The 18,663-nt window shown below is 32.2% G+C and overlaps 3 protein-coding genes and 1 pseudogene across 6 annotated transcripts in view; 3 read left to right on the top strand and 1 right to left on the bottom strand.

The window, feature by feature from the left end:
• The window catches only part of LOC148569316 (uncharacterized), a 163,378-nt gene that overhangs the window by 140,764 nt on the left and 3,951 nt on the right, over nt 1-18,663 (top strand). The gene's annotated exons all lie outside the window — the stretch shown is intronic.
• On the bottom strand, nt 1,532-4,083 carry LOC148569317 (uncharacterized). 3 transcript variants are annotated; one of them, XM_088483432.1, is made up of 9 exons: nt 3,924-4,082; nt 3,761-3,841; nt 3,125-3,214; nt 2,871-3,037; nt 2,705-2,774; nt 2,306-2,385; nt 2,113-2,175; nt 1,934-2,010; nt 1,532-1,806 (listed from the first exon to the last, which is right to left on the bottom strand). In XM_088483432.1, exons 1-9 carry the CDS (start codon nt 3,999-4,001, stop codon nt 1,706-1,708), a joined length of 807 nt encoding a protein of 268 aa, XP_088339558.1. In that variant the 5' UTR covers nt 4,002-4,082; the 3' UTR covers nt 1,532-1,705. The 3 variants fall into 3 exon arrangements, with proteins under 3 accessions (XP_088339558.1, XP_088339560.1, XP_088339559.1); XM_088483434.1 differs by lacking the exon at nt 3,125-3,214 and having other exon boundaries at nt 3,924-4,083; XM_088483433.1 differs by lacking the exon at nt 2,306-2,385 and having other exon boundaries at nt 2,113-2,216.
• On the top strand, nt 4,739-8,782 carry LOC107635007 (origin of replication complex subunit 5-like; annotated as a pseudogene). The gene is made up of 6 exons (XR_015880743.1): nt 4,739-4,891; nt 5,351-6,206; nt 6,287-6,718; nt 6,860-7,145; nt 7,248-7,339; nt 8,452-8,782. The product of XR_015880743.1 is annotated as an origin of replication complex subunit 5-like (transcript).
• LOC107637103 (SKP1-like protein 21) lies at nt 7,720-10,777 on the top strand. Its single transcript, XM_088484984.1, has 7 exons — nt 7,720-7,936; nt 8,049-8,055; nt 8,452-8,509; nt 8,964-9,188; nt 9,295-9,486; nt 9,619-9,682; nt 10,410-10,777. The coding sequence occupies exons 1-7, from the start codon at nt 7,720-7,722 to the stop codon at nt 10,775-10,777; spliced, it is 1,131 nt and encodes a 376-aa protein (XP_088341110.1).

The following is an 18,663-nucleotide window of genomic DNA, read 5'->3' as shown; positions in this document are numbered from 1 at the left end:
AAAATAAATTCCTCTACCCACACCATGCAGACTTGGAATGGTTTCCACTAATCATGCTTTCGCTTATATTACTTATCATCTAAACGAAGACAACAACGAAAAATAACTATTTATTCTAAAAAACTAATATCATGCCCAATAATTGTCTATTCTAAAAAATTAAACATAATGAATTAATACATTTCTATAAATAACATCGATCCATGTTGAAAAGAGTAACTGAAGCGCGACAATACGAATAACAATATACTACGTCACAAGTAAAATTGTGTATTTTTCACCTAATCAACACTTTTTTTCTATAAAATCAACAAAATACGATTTATTTTTTTTTAATTTACACGTGTATCAAAAACAGACAATTACTTTGCAATAAAAAAATAATAACATTTAATTTAATACTATCTCATATATAAAATATTATTAATTTATTTAAAATTCATTTTATTTAACAAAAGTGTTTTCATATCCATCATTTTTTTTTGGAGTACAAAATAGAAAATACTTAATTAATATAAATATTTTTTTTTCAGCTGAGTCCCACAACAACAAGCCAACATTACGTCCAGTTTTGGAATCCAACTAAAAAACTACTTCATGTCAGTGCCACAATGAATTACCGTGCCAATCAGTTTATCCCACACCATGGATCTTAGCCGTTATATTCCACATTATTAACTGCCTCCTCCATCTGAACCATTAACATATTTTAATTTATATTTGAATGGTTCACATGTTTGTCATACCAAATTCCGTCTCCGTACATCGTCATACGGGAACACCTTCCTAAATTATTTTGAGGATAAAAAATGAAACCCTTTATTGCTTCTTTGGTTTAACAAACTCCAAACTAAACACACTTTAACAGTGTAAGATTACATTTTTTGGTTTGCATGTTAGATCTTCAAAGAAAAGGCCTAAGGTAATATCGATGTTTGAGTAAAAAGAGCTACCGTTACCATATTAATTAAGCTCATCTACAGCATAAATGAATTTATTATAGACATGATATATAACTGAATATAATAATATTATTTGATCTATATAGTTGAGTTCATCTTAATGGAATTTTTTGTTTAAGTTTTCAAGCATTAAAATATAATTTTATCCATGCATTAATATTTTTACCATTTTGCATAACTTTGATGGAGACCAAACCTGCCTTCTAAGACGGAAGATGTGTAGTAAATCCTCGAAGTATTTCATACCTTTTTTCAGCGTAGTATTACCACAAATAATATTTGCTTTCGAAATAGTCATTCACATATGACTATGAGTGGCATCGTATTTTTTGGAATCTTCCACATTGATCTTGCAGCTTCATTTGAGGCACATATTTCCTCTATTTATTTCCACATTGTTATAACTTAATATATTTAGCCACCCAAATAAAAGCAACACATTGCCTTCATCCAAGAGTGTAGATCTATCTTTTCTTATTGAACATAACACTTACATAATGAAAATCAGTTTTGAGTTTCAATAATCAACTGTTAATTTATTGTGTGTGTATATATACTATATTACTATGTACTGAAAAAACATTTCTCTATATAACATTAGAGGATACAGTTACAGCAGCCATTTTAAATAAAAAGATTGTGGTCACAACAAACTGACTTTCTTTATAAATGAGATGGTAACAAAATGTTCAGTTCAATGCTGACGCCTGAAAAAGTGAAAATTCAATGAAGGCAACAAACAATCATTTCAACTTCTTACTGAAGTCCGACAGCTCAAAAACTTGAATTCTGGGGATAGCCGCAGCTTCTTCTCTCTCTTTCTGAGTGTTGTAACCCCAGTTCCCTGATCCCAAAAACAATTACACTTATCAGGCACACTCGGCCATACGTATCGCGATGTCATGTAATATTTTCCCATGAGAGAATCCATTCCAATTATAAACTGGTTAAGAAATACAAAAGGAAGCTACCTAAATACAGATTCCATTGATCTAACTCAGGTTCTTTGATGACATTTTTTAAGGTAGCAAGCCGATCCTCCACAAAGCTGGTTAAAAGAGTTAATTTCATGTAAGCAATAATAGAGTTCCAGTAGAAATAACAATAACCAGAATGATGTATAATTAGTTCTAGTAGCACAATATCTTACTGAAGTGTGAGTCCTTGGTGCTCTGATCTCTTTTGAAGCTGCTTCAGCACTTTCACCTTAGGCCTACCGGTAAAACCAAAGATGGTGCAAGGAAAGTGAATTTCCTTTCAAAAAATAAAGCAAGAGAAAAGAAAAGAAAAAAATGTTAAAGCATCACTGGACATTATTTTAGGCGAATATATACTACACTAACCGAGTTCCTAGACCATATGTTCTTTCAGGTGGAATTGTCACCCCAGCAAGCTCTCGGAGTAAAGCATCGGCAAAACGGCTCTAAAATTACAAAAGAAATGATAAAGATACAAAATGAACAGGGGACATGATGTAAAATTGCAAAAGGTGCATAAGTCTTATTAGGACAACATTATCTTCCTTTCTCTCTTACTCTTTCATTCCAAAATAATTATCACCTTGAAAATTCGGTGCATTAAAAATTTTATATATTTACTTGCAATTTATATCAAGATACATTGACTTTCGAAAGTAAAAATATTATGGAATGGAGTATTTTTCATTAATACTTAGACAAAAGTTTCTGTTAGACAGGATTATCATCCCCTAGCTAGGGTCAAAAAGAAGGTTGGACGCTGACCTGTTTCGTGGTGACAATGTACACTCTCGAGCTTGCAAATTTTAATGCATCAGAAACACCAGGATAGAATCTATAGACAAACATCACGAATTAGTAGTAGTAGATCTCCTTCATGTGATATAAATATGCTAAACTAATCACAGCTCAGAAGGTTTAATTTGGTTACCTATTTGCACCGATCCAAGTAGCGAAATCCTGCTCCAACCATTCATCTCTAACCTTTCCAAAAAGATCTATCAAAGTTTCTCTATTCTCACTCCACTCTTCCATGATAACAGGCTTCAACTTGGACCAATTTTCCAATATACCCTCAACCGTGAGCCCCTCTGCAACCTTGCAAAAAAAAGTAGGCATCAGTCAAAAGCAGATGCAAATTCCACGGATAAATGCTAAAGATCAGAGATAAGACATTGTACTCACTGAAGACTTCCTGATGGAAGGTATTCTGGTCTCTAACAACAATCTCACAAGTAAAACATTTTCATATCCAGTTTCTAAGACCGGTCGGACCTATAACACAGACAACTATGGAAGTTCATCTTCAGAATGAAAATTGGTCTATTTATTCACCATATTCAAAGCAATGTTTTTGAAAGCTCAATATTTTTGAGTCAAATATTCACAACATCATATGCAAGTAACTAAATCTTTACAAAAAAAAATTATTAAAACCGGAAAATGTTCATATTTTGAGGGAATAAAACTTGATTAACAATAAAAAAGGCAACAAAGTTAGCGAGAAACAGTGTGTTGTTTAATTAGCATAGTTTTGAAACAATTTTATAATCAATGTCCTACTGAAATCTTAGAGGAAAAATCAATTACTTCCTCAAAGAAGTGAGCTTCACACATGCATTGCACCTCATATAATTTGAGGCCTCTGTTGTTATTTCCAAATCGTATAAGTTGATAAGCAGTTAACAGTTATTCAGAACCAAAACACATAACATCTAAACTATAAAGCAATTTAGCAAAAAACAAAGGCATAAACATAATAATTAACTAATTGATTAAAAAAATGCATAAGAAGTAAGTAGTGAATATGAGATTAATTACTGAATGCATCTGGTCAACAATCCAATCCTGAGTGGCCGAATCCACGCCATGAAACAAAGAAGGCCATCTCACTTTCGCAGCCTGAAAGGTATCCTAATTAATGAAAAAGTGAAAACTTGAAATGAAAAAACAAGTAAGAGAGAAAGGAGAGAGGGTACAGTACCTTGAGAGCAGAGAGAGAGCTCTCACCGCAGCTATCACAGAGGATTCCATCGAAGTCCAAAGCATAAAGCTCCCCCATTTCACTCTGCACTTGATAATTGATATTTTCACTGCATCGTTGTTATGCTCCTTCCTCACTCTTCACAACTCACAATTCAACGCTCCGTTCCTTACGTCCCTGATGTAGCCACGTGTTTGCTAATCATTTTTATTTATTTTTTTGTTGTATATTATTATATAATAAATTTATTTATGTGTTCATTTAAAGCTTGTAATAACTTTTTTATATTTAATGCATATTTCAAAACTTATCTTTGTATCAACCTTAACTATCAAATGGAATTGATTAGAAGTGCGATGATTTTATGCGATAAAAATATATGATAAATTTATTATATAATTATATATCAAAAGAGGATAATTTACTTTCTAATTTCCATTAAGCAATTGCTTATATAATTTGATTTGTATCACTCAAATTTTTCATCGAATTAAACATAAATAATTAATTTTAGGTATCTATAGTTTAATTAAATTATCGATTAGCAACTTTAACTTATAAAGTTTGTAAATAGATTCAATTAGATATTGAGTAACTATCGTTATTATTATTTTTTTTTTTTCTAAAAAAGGGAATATTCAATTGGATGTTGCACTGGTATAATTTATTTTTTAAAATAAAAAACTATATCTACAAGTTTTTGGTCATGGACTAGAAACCGAAATCAACTGGCCCATAATGTATTTTGACGCAGGCCAAAATAGACAATCATAAGCCCAAAAAAATGGAGAGAAAAGTGGCTCTTCCCGGGAACAATGTTGTATTTTCCATTTGATTTTGCTCTCTTCACTCTTCACTGTCACATTGCACCAAACAACTGCGTGGAAAAAGCCAGGCGCCTTCACTGAGTCGTGCTTGCCACGCGCACCCAATTGGATCTGCTCGCATCTGTATTCTCTGTTTTCTCGGTAAAGACCTTTCTTCACTCCACAATCCTTTTCTCTTCTTTTAGGTTTAATTAGGGTTTTTTCCTCACTTTCTTAATCTAATTGGATTTGGTTTGTTCTCAATTTCAGTTAGTGTTCATATTTGTCTTTAGAATATTCTATGACATTTTTCCTTTCAAATCAACGAAAATTAATCAATTTTGCATTGTAGTTTGTGAATTTTGAAAGCCATTTATTGAACCGAAGCTTTGATATCACTCAAGTTCAATTTCACTGTATGATAATGATGATGCTTTCATAAATCTGATTAATATATCCATTAGAGTTAGTGTTAAGTTCTATCAGGCTGTGTGTATGTGAACTCCAGCACAATGGATTATTGTTTATTGACTACCAATCCTAAGAGTGCGTGGAATCCGTTACAATTTGTTTTTTCAAATTTTGATTCCAAATTGATGATTCCATTGTTGATTTTATCAGAAGAAACATGAATTCAGAGGAAGCTGCACAAATTCCCAGAAGAACTACAAGGTCTTTAGCTTCATCTTCTGCGTCGACTTCTAATAATGCATCTTCTGCAAAAGTAAATAGCCTTGAACCTCTAACAATCAATGACCTTTTAGTTGGAGGAGACCCTATTAGCCTAGATGAATTGTTTTCTAATTTCCCCGGTAGAAGTAGCCAGATTCTCGAGATTGTAAGTCTTTTGGGGCCATTGAACACTCCAATGCTTCCTTTGTTTGTGTATGGTGGTGCTTCCACTGGAAAAATCAGTATCATTCTTCAATTATTCCGGCATCTCAACAGGCCTCTTGTTTATTCTAGCTGCAGGACGTGTTATAATCAGCGTATCTTGTTTGAATCTATTCTAAATCAGTTGCATCTCCATAGAAAAAGTTCTGCCAATGGCTATTCAAATGCAAAGCGCTGTGAGAGACCATCGGATTTTATTAATTTTCTTATGGAAGCATTGACCGATGCCATAAACAATCTGAAGGAGAAGTCGGAGAAGTTGATATCAGGCAAGACAATGGCACAAGGGGGGATTGGAAACATGATCTACTTGGTATTTGACAATTTTCAGCTTGTTAGAGAGTGGGATAAGAGCTCTACTTTATTACCCTTTCTGTTTAATCTCTATGATCTGCTGAAGATTCCTGAGGTGGGTCTAATATTTATCAGCAATACTTCTCCAGATACCTTTTACTCCTCTAACATGGGTTATGTGGAGCCTATCCCTCATCCCTGTGTACTTTCCTGATTACACAGATGCTGATCTTCGCAAAATATTGTTGAGAAACCAAGCAGACTCGAAGCTGTATTCTTCATTCTTGGAGTAAGACATCTTATTACTATTACTTTCCTTTCTCAGATTTACATAATCTCATAGTGAATTTTTGTTTATTTTTCATGCAGTGTGGCTTTAAGGTCTTTCTTTAGGGTTACTAGGCAGGTTGATGAATTGTCCACTGCCTTCAAACCACTATATGAAAAATATTGTGAACCTTTAAGTGATAAAAGAGTCTTTCTTAATGGAGACAAAGACAAAGACATGAAGAGAAAGTTATTTAGTCATATCAATCCTCACATCACGTCCTCTCTGAATGAGATATTTAAGGTTTCATCTCATCCTTCAGCTGAAGTTGAGAACTCCAAAGAGGCAAATCTGAAGGTGAATCAAAAGAAACTGGAGCGACGTGAAGAAATTGCCAAGCTAGACTTTCACATGTCTACGAGTGCGAAGTATCTTCTTATTTCAGCATTTCTTGCTTCCCGAAATCCAGCTACTCTTGATGCTTCACTTTTTGATTCCAAAGGAGGTTCTGATAATCGAAAGCGAAAGAGGAAGTAAGCATGTTGATTTGTTGGTTGATGTGTAATTTACAAAAATTAGTTCTCTAGCCATAGTATGATTCTGCTTTTGTTCTCTCTCTTTTTTTAAGCTGTGGATGTTTAACTTTCTAGTCTATTGTTCTTTTTTGTGTGTAGACCCTCTTAGAAGGTGCCTGAAAGAAAGGAAAGTTTAGAAGAGGAGTTACTAATGAAAGGACCTGGAAGTTTCCCACTGGGGAGGTTGTTAGCCATCTTTCAGTGTATTGTATCGGTTGCAGAAGATTCGTCGGATGAGGACAAACAAAGCGGCGAGCTGATGTCTGATGTTCTGTTGCAGCTATCCAGTCTCTGCAATGCTAAATTTATATTTAAAGGAAGAAGCTGTCCAATTGAAGGCTCAGTTCGGTATCGGTCAACTGTATCAGAAGACTTGGCTTTGAAGGTAACCTCAGTTCCCACGTAACACTCCCACAAAATTCTTGGTTTATTTATATGACATTTGGAAAACAAATGAGGAATAATATTTTCATTGTTGTTTAAGCAGGTTGCAAGGAGCCTCAAGTTCCCTTTATCAAGTTATTTGTATAAAAGAACCTAGCAATCTTTGACTTTGGTTCTTCTGCTTCACAAATCCTGGTTATCCATTTTTCTCTAATAGAATCTGTACAACCTATGATGCTGCTATCTGCAGTTATCCTCATGAAATTGCCGGAATTATCCCTATGAATTGTAACATTGGATGGATTGAATAATTTTCAATGCACATGGAATTTCCAAAAATGCATATATATCGCAGATTTAACCTTTAGTGCAGTATGGATTCTGAAATAATGTTTCTCTTGGCAGATATGGAATTGTAGCATGGCACAAATTGTGTTTAAGACCCAATTTTCTTAATAAATTTCTTGTACTTCAAATGAATGCCCCATCTATTTCAATTTTCCAGAATGGGAATTTTTAGCCAAAGTCACTCATGAAAACTCTCTAAAATTCTTAGACTCAATATGTGCATTTCAATGGAAAATATAGTGAACATACTGGTTCCGTTTATTGTGCTGGCATATAACAACCCCTTTCTTCAACTTCTTATTCATGTTGCTATTGTGTTTGTTGTGTTGGAAATGATGATGTTAAACAAATTTGATGCTAATCAAAATCATGTAGCTGATATAAATAATGAAAATTTAGCTCCTTTTAAACTCTGCCATTACTGTTTTGTGAAGTTGGCGGATGGTGAAGCTTTTTAGTATCATGGGAATTCAGAATTCTTGTGTGTAATTAGCTAACAAGTAGCTTTCAAATTGTTCTCTTTCTGTTTTTATTTTCTTTTTATATATGGAATCAGGAAATTTGTAAAAACCACTCTGTCTTTTTTTGTCTTTTCTATTTTTTATGTGTGTTAACTTAATGTGATATTTGGATAATACCAAGTTCAAATGGAAGCATGCTTAGTAAGATGTGAGCAGCAGTAATGTAACTATAAATGTTTTTGCCATTTTGAAAAAAAAAAAGTAAGTTAAATGTGTTGATAGTTTTCTCTTGTTTGAAGTATTTTCTTTTTGAAGTTTTATTGTTTGGAAATGTTAATTAAGAAATTTCGGGTGGAAATAGGCATCAATCAATTCTTATACTTAGTTTTGTAATAGTAGGATAGGGCATGTCTTAGTTGCTGCTTTATGTATTTGCATACTCTTCATTTATGTATTGTTATTCATTACACATTTTGACTTCTTATCCTATTTATGCAGGGTCTCTCTGAATTTAGGAGGTGCTGCTGAATTATTCACCATTCTACACTTTGGCAAGGTTTATGTCTGTTATCCTTGCTTGTTGAAATATTGTGATATAGGGAATTGTGTATCACTGCCAATGCTTTCATGGACCATATGCATTTGATGCTGCTGCTAGAGAAGCTTAATCCTGATCCCAAACCTCGTTTGATTAGTGGATGTATTATCTGGTTGTCTGGAATTGAAATTTGAATTTGAATTTCCACCTCTGCATATATTGGTCGAACCGTGATTTCGTGAATAAACTTCAAATATCAGTAGTTTCCGCTTTTGACACTAGTTTAAAATGTCAGAAATTGACATGGCAGTTAGTAAACCCGAGGTGCGTATCTGCTTGTATGATATAAGTAATTTCTAGTTTAAGATCCTCTCCTGGTTCTGTGATTATGATTTTTTTTTTTTTCTCTTACAATTTTTTATCCTGAGATATTGAGAGATTTTAAAATCCAGTGTTTAACTTCTTGCTTCAGATTATGCAGCCGTATATCTGGCTTCAGACACCAGATGGTGCAATAAAACAAGTGGAACAGGAAATTGCAATGTTTTGCCCTTTTATTTGTCAAGAAGTAATACAAAAAGGCACAGGATCTTCAAAGAACTGTGCAATATGTCTTCCTCAACGAGTCACCCCTACTATTTTGAGCTTAATACTTGATTATTGCCGATTTCATCAAGTACCAGGTCGCTCAAACAAGGTTTTTATGTTTCTTCACTTTTTTTATGTTGTTATAAACTTAATAATCAAATATAAGATGCACTTTAAATGGAAAGGTTTTATTTGACGGCTTAGTTTTTGTATAGGAGCGGAAGTCTTATGATGAGAAATTCATGCGGATGGACACGAAGCAGTTATGTGAGTTGACATCTGCTGCAGACAGCCTTCAGTTGAAACCATTGGTTGATCTTACCAGCCGTACACTTGCTCGAATAATTGAAGGAAAATCCCCTGAGGAAATACGCGGCATATTTAATTTGCCAGATGATCTTACAGAGGTATCTGGTGCTTGCAATAACCATGATTCAATTCTTTTTTCGATGTCAGTTTTGCTGTTGCTTGCAATAACCATGATTCAATTCTTTTTTCGATGTCAGTTTTGCTGTTTTTAGACATTCTATTTGATCCAGGAAAAGAAATTGGAGCCCTTGAAAAACACAACTGTTGATCCGAGGATCAGGCTTGGAACCGCTTGTAACTGAGCATTTTTCGATCCCCTTTACATGAGTTTTACTTAATGCTTTTTGTTGTTGTTAGACCGATGAAATGGTGCAACTTCGTCCTAGTTGAGTAATTTCCATTTGATGTAATTTGTTGACCACATGAAACTACCTCTTCTACGCCTGAAAGATGAGCTTACAAGTTGATTCATGTCCATCTTGACAACATTGAAACTCGAAATTAGTAGTACTCAGTTCTTTCGTTAATGTTTGTCTGCATCAAGTATAGACAGTGTAGGTGGTCCAATGATCTTGTTGAAATGAAGAGAAGAAATATACCAAAAGGTAGGACTGTCAGGACAAAGAGATTTTTTTTGGTTGTTGAAGTAAAGCCTTTAATATGTCAGCCACTCACCATATTTAGAGGGAAAGTCCGCTATAAGGGCCATGTGCTTTACTTTAAAGAGAATTGAAATGTCTAATCCTATTCCACAAAACTCGCTTGTCTAAAAATTTATCAGCGAAGGTTTGAAATTACGCTCCAACTAACTAAACAATATATGTTTCTCGTCTAAATTTCCTAGTTATACAATCATTTCATTCATTGGGATTTATATTTAAGCTTTTGTGTTTGACAATGTCCGGAAACTCTTGAGTCTTGAGTAGTGGTCTTCTGTAGGCTGTAGCCTTTTATTTTATTTTCCTGTTTCATCTGCTTGGGGATGCAGATGCCTAACTGTTAGTGAGAAATTTTGTTACAGATCCAAAGGAGATGCAAAATTCTAAGAATAAAAATAAAAACCGAAGAAGAAAAGAGCAACAGACGAGCTCTTCTTTGAAGGAAGCTTCTGAACTGAACAATAAGGTAGTCATAATATCTAATATCAAATTTGGCTTCAAGTTAAATTTGAAAAAACAAGTTCAGTTATTTACTATATATGTTCCAAGTGTTTATTGCTTTTTACTTCTAATAGGAGATAAATGGCAAACTGATGGAACTAATGGAGTTTCCGAGGCCTCTCAGTCTAATACAGAAGACAGCACTTTTGTTCCTAGAGAGTTTGATGATGGAGATATAGATGAGGAGATCGATCCTGCATTAGAGGAAAAACTTGACAGGTGGGGCTAGACTATATTCTAAGTGCAGTGTTTACACTTCATGCTAAAATTTGAAGTTGTATTTTTCTTTTTGTGGATGACAATCATTATCTTTAGCATAGTTGCAGTGGCAGATCACTTGCACTATTCTCTTTATTCTATCATATGGAGAGGACATAGCATCAGAATGATTGATTAGCTCTTTCTTTCAACAAATTGTATTTCTTGAATCATTTAACTGATTCACATGCAACCAGCAATACATGATTCAAGAAATACAATTTGTTGAAAGAAAGAGCTCATCAATCATTCTGATGCTATGTCCTCTCCATATGATAGAATAAAGAGAATAGTGCAAGTGATCTGCCACTGCAACTATGCTAAAGATAATGATTGTCATCCACAAAAAGAAAAATACAACTTCAAATTTTAGCATGAAGTGTAAACACTGCACTTAGAATATAGTCTAGCCCCACCTGTCAAGTTTTTCCTGTAATGCAGGATCGATCTCCTCATCTATATCTCCATCATCAAACTCTCTAGGAACAAAAGTGCTGTCTTCTGTATTAGACTGAGAGGTCTCGGAAACTCCATTAGCTCCATCAGTTTGGGGTCTGATATTATGACCATTTATCTCCTATTAGAAGTAAAAAGCAATAAACACTTGGAACATATATAGTAAATAACTGAACTTGTTTTTTTAAATTTAACTTGAAGCCAAATTTGATATTAGATATTATGACTACCTTGTTGTTCAGTTCAGAAGCTTCCTTCAAAGAAGAGCTCGTCGTCTGTTGCTCTTTTCTTCTTCGTTTTTTCTTTTTATTCTTAGAATTTTGCATCTCCTTTGGATCTGTAACAACATTTCTCACTAACAGTTAGGCATCTGCATCCCCAAGCAGATGAAACAGGAAAATAAAATAAAAGGCTACAGCCTACAGAAGACCACTACTCAAGACTCAAGAGTTTCCGGACATTGTCAAACACAAAAGCTTAAATATAAATCCCAATGAATGAAATGATTGTATAACTAGGAAATTTAGACGAGAAACAGATATTGTTTAGTTAGTTGGAGCGTAATTTCAAACCTTCGCTGATAAATTTTTAGACAAGCGAGTTTTGTGGAATAGGATTAGACATTTCAATTCTCTTTAAAGTAAAGCACATGGCCCTTATAGAGGACTTTCCCTCTAAATATGGTGAGTGGCTGACATATTAAAGGCTTTACTTTAACAACCAAAAAAGGATCTCTTTGTCTTCACAGTCCTACCTTTTGGTATATTTCTTCTCTTCATTTCAACAAGATCATTGGACCACCTACACTGTCTATACTTGATGCAGACAAACATTAACGAAAGAACTGAGTACTACTAATTTCGAGTTTCAATGTTGTCAAGATGGACATGAATCAACTTGTAAGCTCATCTTACAGGCGTAGAAGAGGTAGTTTCATGTGGTCAACAAATTACATCAAATGGAAATTACTCAACTAGGACGAAGTTGCACCATTTCATCGGTCTAGCAACAACAAAAAGCATTAAGTAAAACTCATGGAAAAGGAATCCAAAAATGCTCTGCATCATTTCCATCAATAAAAGACAAAAGGTCATCGATTGAACGATCATCCACATTCTCTACTTCAATTTCAACATTCTGAAACATGTGCCCGACCAAATCTTGTTAAACATCAACATTTTACAATTAAAGAATCAGGACATTAAAAACGGTACAAGAAATTAAATAATACTTTACAAATTGGACAGTGTGCTTGCACTGTAATGTGATGAAAAAAATAAGAAACAATATTTACACCTTTAGCCTCTCACGCGCCTTCAGCTCTTTCCCTTTCTTAGCATACAAGCGGTTCAAAAGCCTGATCCTCGGATCAGCAGTTGTGTTTTTCACGGGCTCCAATTTCTCTTCCTGGATCAAATAGAATGTCTAAAAACAACAAAACTGACATCGAAAAAAGAATTGAAACATGGTTATTGCAAGCACCAGATACCTCTGTAAGATCATCTGGCAAACTAAATATGCCGCGTAGAGAGAGTAAGGTAGATATTGAAAAAACATGCACCAGTTTCTATCGTTCTTCTATCAGTTCATCTATATTCTCTGTGATGGTGTCGAGGTTAGGCGGCCTCGAGAGAGTAAGACGGCTGCTGCTTGTATGAGTGGAGGTAGAGAGCTGCTGTGCTGCAGCGTGTTGGTTGAGAGGGGGAGGGAGGGGAACGAGCAGGTAGACATTGCTGCGATGGAGGTCAGCCTCGGGAGGAACGATGAGGAGGTTGGAGGAAGAGTATTTTTTGACGATATGGTTAGGATGAGCTCTCATCACATCAGCGGCCTTGATGGTGCGAGCAGTGAGCTCTTCAATTCTGCCATTGGAGTGAACTATTCGTATCACGTCCAATGGCCCGCATGGTAGGATGCATGATATGCATCCTCTTATGCTCTTCATTATTAAAGCTACGTTGGAGAAGAAGATGGGGTAAAAGTGGCAAAGGATGAAATGGTGGCCGAATGGGAGAAGAAGATGGAAGTTTTAAGGTAAGACTGGTTTTTTCTTAAGTTGACGTATGATAAACCTCTATTTCCTTGGAGAAGAAGATGGGGAAGCTTAAACCAAAATATATATAGAAAAAGATGCGGGTCACATAAAGAGAAAGAGAGAGAGTGAAAGGGAATGGGAATGGCCTTTACTTTTACTCTCTTGTTAGTTCTACGATATTGTTCTATGGAAGCGGGCGGGCTGTTAGAAGTTCGGCCCGGTTTTTTTTGTGTCGCATACTCATACACATACAATAAGAGAGAACCCACTCCTTCCCTTCTTCTTTGACTGACTGAATAGGGTTCGCTCTTCTCTCGATGTTCCCATTCTGATAGCCTCTTTAATGATCTTTTCTATAGGTAGAAAAGAGGGCTTTTATCACGTTTGAGAGTAGTTCCCTCTTTGGCAGAAAGTGGAAAGTCTTCGAGTACTCATCCTATAAACTATAGTTTAGGAAGTAAACTATAAAGTTTTTGTTGCTTTCATCACCCCTAATTTACACCATAATAATAATACCCTTCCAATATTAATATTTTATACATATATTAATACCTTACTTTATATTTTTATACATTTTTCGTATAGAAAATTTTTAATCATTCTTAAAATATTAATATAATTTTAATTGTTAATGTCAATTAATAAATAATGTATACTTTTTATAATTAAAATGAATGGTTAAAATTGCTAATACATATATATTTTAAAAATATTTAAAATTTTTCTTATTATATAATATAATCATCATAACAAAGTTTATCTCTTCTTCTAAATAATCACATAATATAATTATATATAAGGTTTAACTTAATTTCACATAAACTATATATATAGTCAAATTAACAAAAGTGTAGCTCTAACTATTTTAACTAGAAGTGATGCAAATATAAATATATATAATTAAAAATTTAATTTTGATATATTTTTATGAAAAATTTTGGCTAATTATGACTAAAAATTTTTTGTTACCAAACTTTTTTTTATAGTATTAAACCCCGCTTGATTTTGTTTCAGTCTATATATTGGGCTAGTCTAAGTGCTATTACTTAATTTTCGCATTAGTATACTTTTCGTTTTATTTTTCTCGTTGTCAGCAAAAAGTGACAAAACTAGGATGAATATGGGCAATAAGAGAAAAAAAAAAAAAAAAAAAAAAGACTGTTGTGTCATAGAATTTTTCTTTTATTTGCACTAGTGGAATTACTTGGTAATTGTAAGACTATCCTTAATCTGAGATGCTATGCTTCAAATATTTTTCAATTAAAAACTAATCTGATCTAGATTTTCCTCTCTCTTTCTTGTACTGATTACTTTTTTATAATAGGTGTTTGCGCGCACTTTGGAGAAGAAGATGCAGACGTACACACCTGATGGTCCCAAATAACCTACACAACCCCCTTACCACACATTTAATTCACTCCACTTGCATTATTAAATCACCATTTGGCCCCACCCTTCATCTCATCTAGTTATTATATCGTATCACAATCATCAACTCTATCACGTGATACAATAAGTTCTCCTCTCCTCTTCTCTTTGTGGCAAATTCGCAATGGCATTCACCCGTAATATTCTCCAAACTTCAGAGCATCAGAAATCTTTTTTAGCATTATGGGCTGTCTTTTTCCGGGAAACAGGCCACAGCCTATTTTCCTAGGTTGTCCCCAACGTACACTATTCTATTCATACATACAACTCCCTCTTTCGCATTTTAATACGATAAATATTTACATGTAATTATTTTTATATATTATATGTAGTCAAACTTTTTTTTTACTATATTTTCGTATTTTGTATATAATTATTTCTTTTTTTTTTAAAATATTCTACATTTTTATTGAAGTTGCCATTTTTTTCGCCACATGTTGTCAAAATTATTATTACATTTTTTCTTAGAAAGTAAATATTAGATATAAAAAAGATAGTACTAATTAAATAGCAAAATCATTTTAACATTCTTACCACTATTGCTCCCATTATACTAGCTAGTACTAGTATTAATATATATAACTATATATTATTGGAAAATTTTCAAGTGTACTGTCATACCGGTGTTTCAATAATTTTTAACCGTTGATCTTAATTATAAAAAATATATATAATATATATAATTAAGATTAACGATTAAAAATCACTGATACACCGATATGACGGTACACTTGAAAATCTTCCTATATTATTACGTTTAGATTCACCCAACAAAAAAGGGACATCATATTTCTCATGATAGTGATAAACTTTTTAACGCTAGAATAAGTGTTTACAAAACTCATCCATAATTGTGGTTGAGAAAACTTTAATATATATTCTCCTTAACAATAATGTTGGATGAACTGTTCTTTAATTTTTACTTTTTTTTTTGTGTTATTTAAATGTTTCAGTTTTATCTTTATCCTATTCATATTATGAATAAAAAACAATATGAAATTTATTAATGAAAATGTGTTGATATGTAATTATATATATTGACATATGTGTGGCATTTCCTATTCCAAACTTTTAAACTCGTGAGTTGTTTTGTACCTTTTTTTAGTAAGTAACTAAGATTCGATTTCATGCTTTCATGGTTTTAGGTTTTGCTGTAAAGGCCTTAGAAGTCACCAATCCCAATCCTCTCCATGGCTGCATACTATTACTACAAACACCGACATTATCCATTTCTCAATTACTATGCACAAATAGCACTCGCTATTATTAAATAAGCATGACAAAAGCTTGTCTGTTTAATTTGGGGAAGAAACGGAGAGGAGTCGGGGAGCAGTGGAGAATGTGAAGTATGGGGAAAAGATGAAATTATTTCGTATGAAAGGGAAGGAAATTAGAACAAGTAGAAGAAGATTGTACCTGAAAGAAGCACTATTGGGGCCAACATTCAACATTCAACCCTTCATCGTTTTAACGTGCAACCCAACACAAAACAAAGATTATAAAATTAAGATATATTATTTGGTAATGATATAGTGTACGCTTAGAAAAGAGATGCATATGTGAGAGTAGTGTGAAGTTTTCTTAGTTCCCCAAAAACAAGACACAAAGGCTACAAAGTTGGGCCCTCACATATGATACAGCTTATGATAGTGCATATCCACACATGACACTCCCACCACGCTTCATACATTCATGCTTATTGCTTTGGATCACACGTGCACACTTTTTGTCTCAAAAAAAACTATATATTCTTTGTTTCATAGATATTTTCCTTTAATGTTGTTATGTAAATAGGTTTTTAAATAGTTTGATTTTTGAATTATCGTCCTTTAATTAGTCATAGATATTCTCTTATTACATCATATCAATCAACATCTTGAACTTTAATATCCTGTTACTTAAATACTATATATGAATGTAATTGTATTAGAAAAATATTAGTATTTTTATTAGTAATAATATTATAGAATTATAAATTTTTTAAAATAAATTATATTCTAATATTTGATTTTTATTATAACTTAAAAATTAATAATATTTAATATTCTTATAATAAATATAAAAAATTTATTAAATAAAAAAATATAAAATTTGTGTTTTACTTCAATATTTTTTATAATGAATAATTATAAATTAGTATTTTTTTATAAGTATTTTTTGGATAAATAATTTTCAGTCAGAATATCAAAAAAATAATAAATGTGATCGTAAAAAAAGGCGAAAGCTAGTGCACTCCAGAAAAAGTAGAGAGTGCAGCACTCTTTAAAAGTTAACCTATTATTAAAGGTTATCAGGTAAATTAAATTTATTTATTATTGTTATTATTATTTTTGTCATGGGCTGAATAAACAAATTAACACTGACAAGAAAAAATAATTCTTTCGTTTAACACAGAATGACCTTTGCACCACAAAAGTACTTAGGAAAACTTAATCGAATTCTTCCATTACTTTGTATTGTCGATGCTATGTCTTCAAGCATCTTCACTGTTTTGTTTGGTGGCGGTGCTTCCACTGTCGTTCTGGCTAGCCACAGATTTTGAAACTCTTGAACTCACTCCCTTCCACCTCTGCCATGAATGACCTTTAAAGCCCGAAAAATCGCTGCCATAGAAGAAGAAGCATATCTGTCGCCGCTGCTGGTTGGCTAACTCCGGTCTCCATGAAGTTGCCATAATTCTCAGATGAAAGCACAAAATACATGACAATTACAACAAGTCCATTATCTTTTATTTCAAATTATCCTCGACGTAATAGAATGAAAAATTAAAATACAATTATAGTTAAACAATTATTTGTATTATTTTTTATTAATTTATTCAAAAAAAATTAAACTTTAAAGATAATTGGTATAAAATATTACGAATATAAAACTAAGAGAAATTTTTATTTGTATAAAAATGAGCCTAATAAATAATTATTCTATTTAATATATAATTAAGAGTATTTCTTTCTTTGCCAACTGAGTTATAATTCAAATGACATAGTCTTCTCATACTCACTTAAAAGGGTCGCGAATTTGAGTCTTCCTATTTTTGGTAAAAAAAATGAGTACTTCTTTCTTTTATTTATTTTAAGAAAAACTAATAATATATTTTTAATAATATTTTTAATACAAAATAATAAATTTTAAATATTCTGTTAAATAATATATATTAACTAAAATAATATAATTATTTCAAATAATATATTTTAAATATAGTAAAGTAACATATTTCAATAAAAAAAAGTGTTAATAAAAAAATTATATAAATATTTTTTTATATGAATTTTTGTTTCACACAAAATAAAATTATTATATATTTGTTTGCTTCTCACATTGTATATATATTGTATATATGTTTTTTAAATTAAATTTATATAATACAAAATCTTTTATCATTCACTTCATTAAATATTATATTTTTGTTTCACACAAAATAAAATTATATATATATATATATATATATATATATATATATTAATTAAATTTATATAACACAAAATTTTTTATAATTGTGTTTATATTTAAATTATAATTTTGTTTTACACAAAATAAAATTTATTTAAATTTTAATATTATATACATAATATATATTTAATATTATTTTTTTTAAGATTCTAATATATATTTTTTTCTGAATTTAGTACATGAATTTTCAACTTATTTTTCATGTAACATTTATTTTATTTCTAAGGTCCAGTAATTTTTTTTGTTGAACAGACATGTTGCTTTTAATATTTATATACTATTTTGTTTTGTTTTGAACTTCAGTCCAATATCTGAAATTTATAAAAAAATCTAAAATTTATAAAAAAAAAAATGGTTAACCTAATTAAGAGGTTACCTTTTTAAATCTAGACCATTCAAATAAAATATAATAAATGAAGAGTTCAGATTTAACGAATTAACAAGGTGTGCAGCACTCCATACTTAGTAAGGAGCATTTAAGGATGAGC

This window comes from Arachis ipaensis, chromosome B4 (assembly GCF_059453495.1).
Source record: "Arachis ipaensis isolate K30076 ecotype BB chromosome B4, ASM5945349v1, whole genome shotgun sequence".
In the NCBI taxonomy this organism is placed as follows: Eukaryota; Viridiplantae; Streptophyta; class Magnoliopsida; order Fabales; family Fabaceae; genus Arachis; species Arachis ipaensis.
Note: the sequence above shows the minus strand (reverse complement) of the source record. Positions and strands in the feature narration are given on the sequence as shown.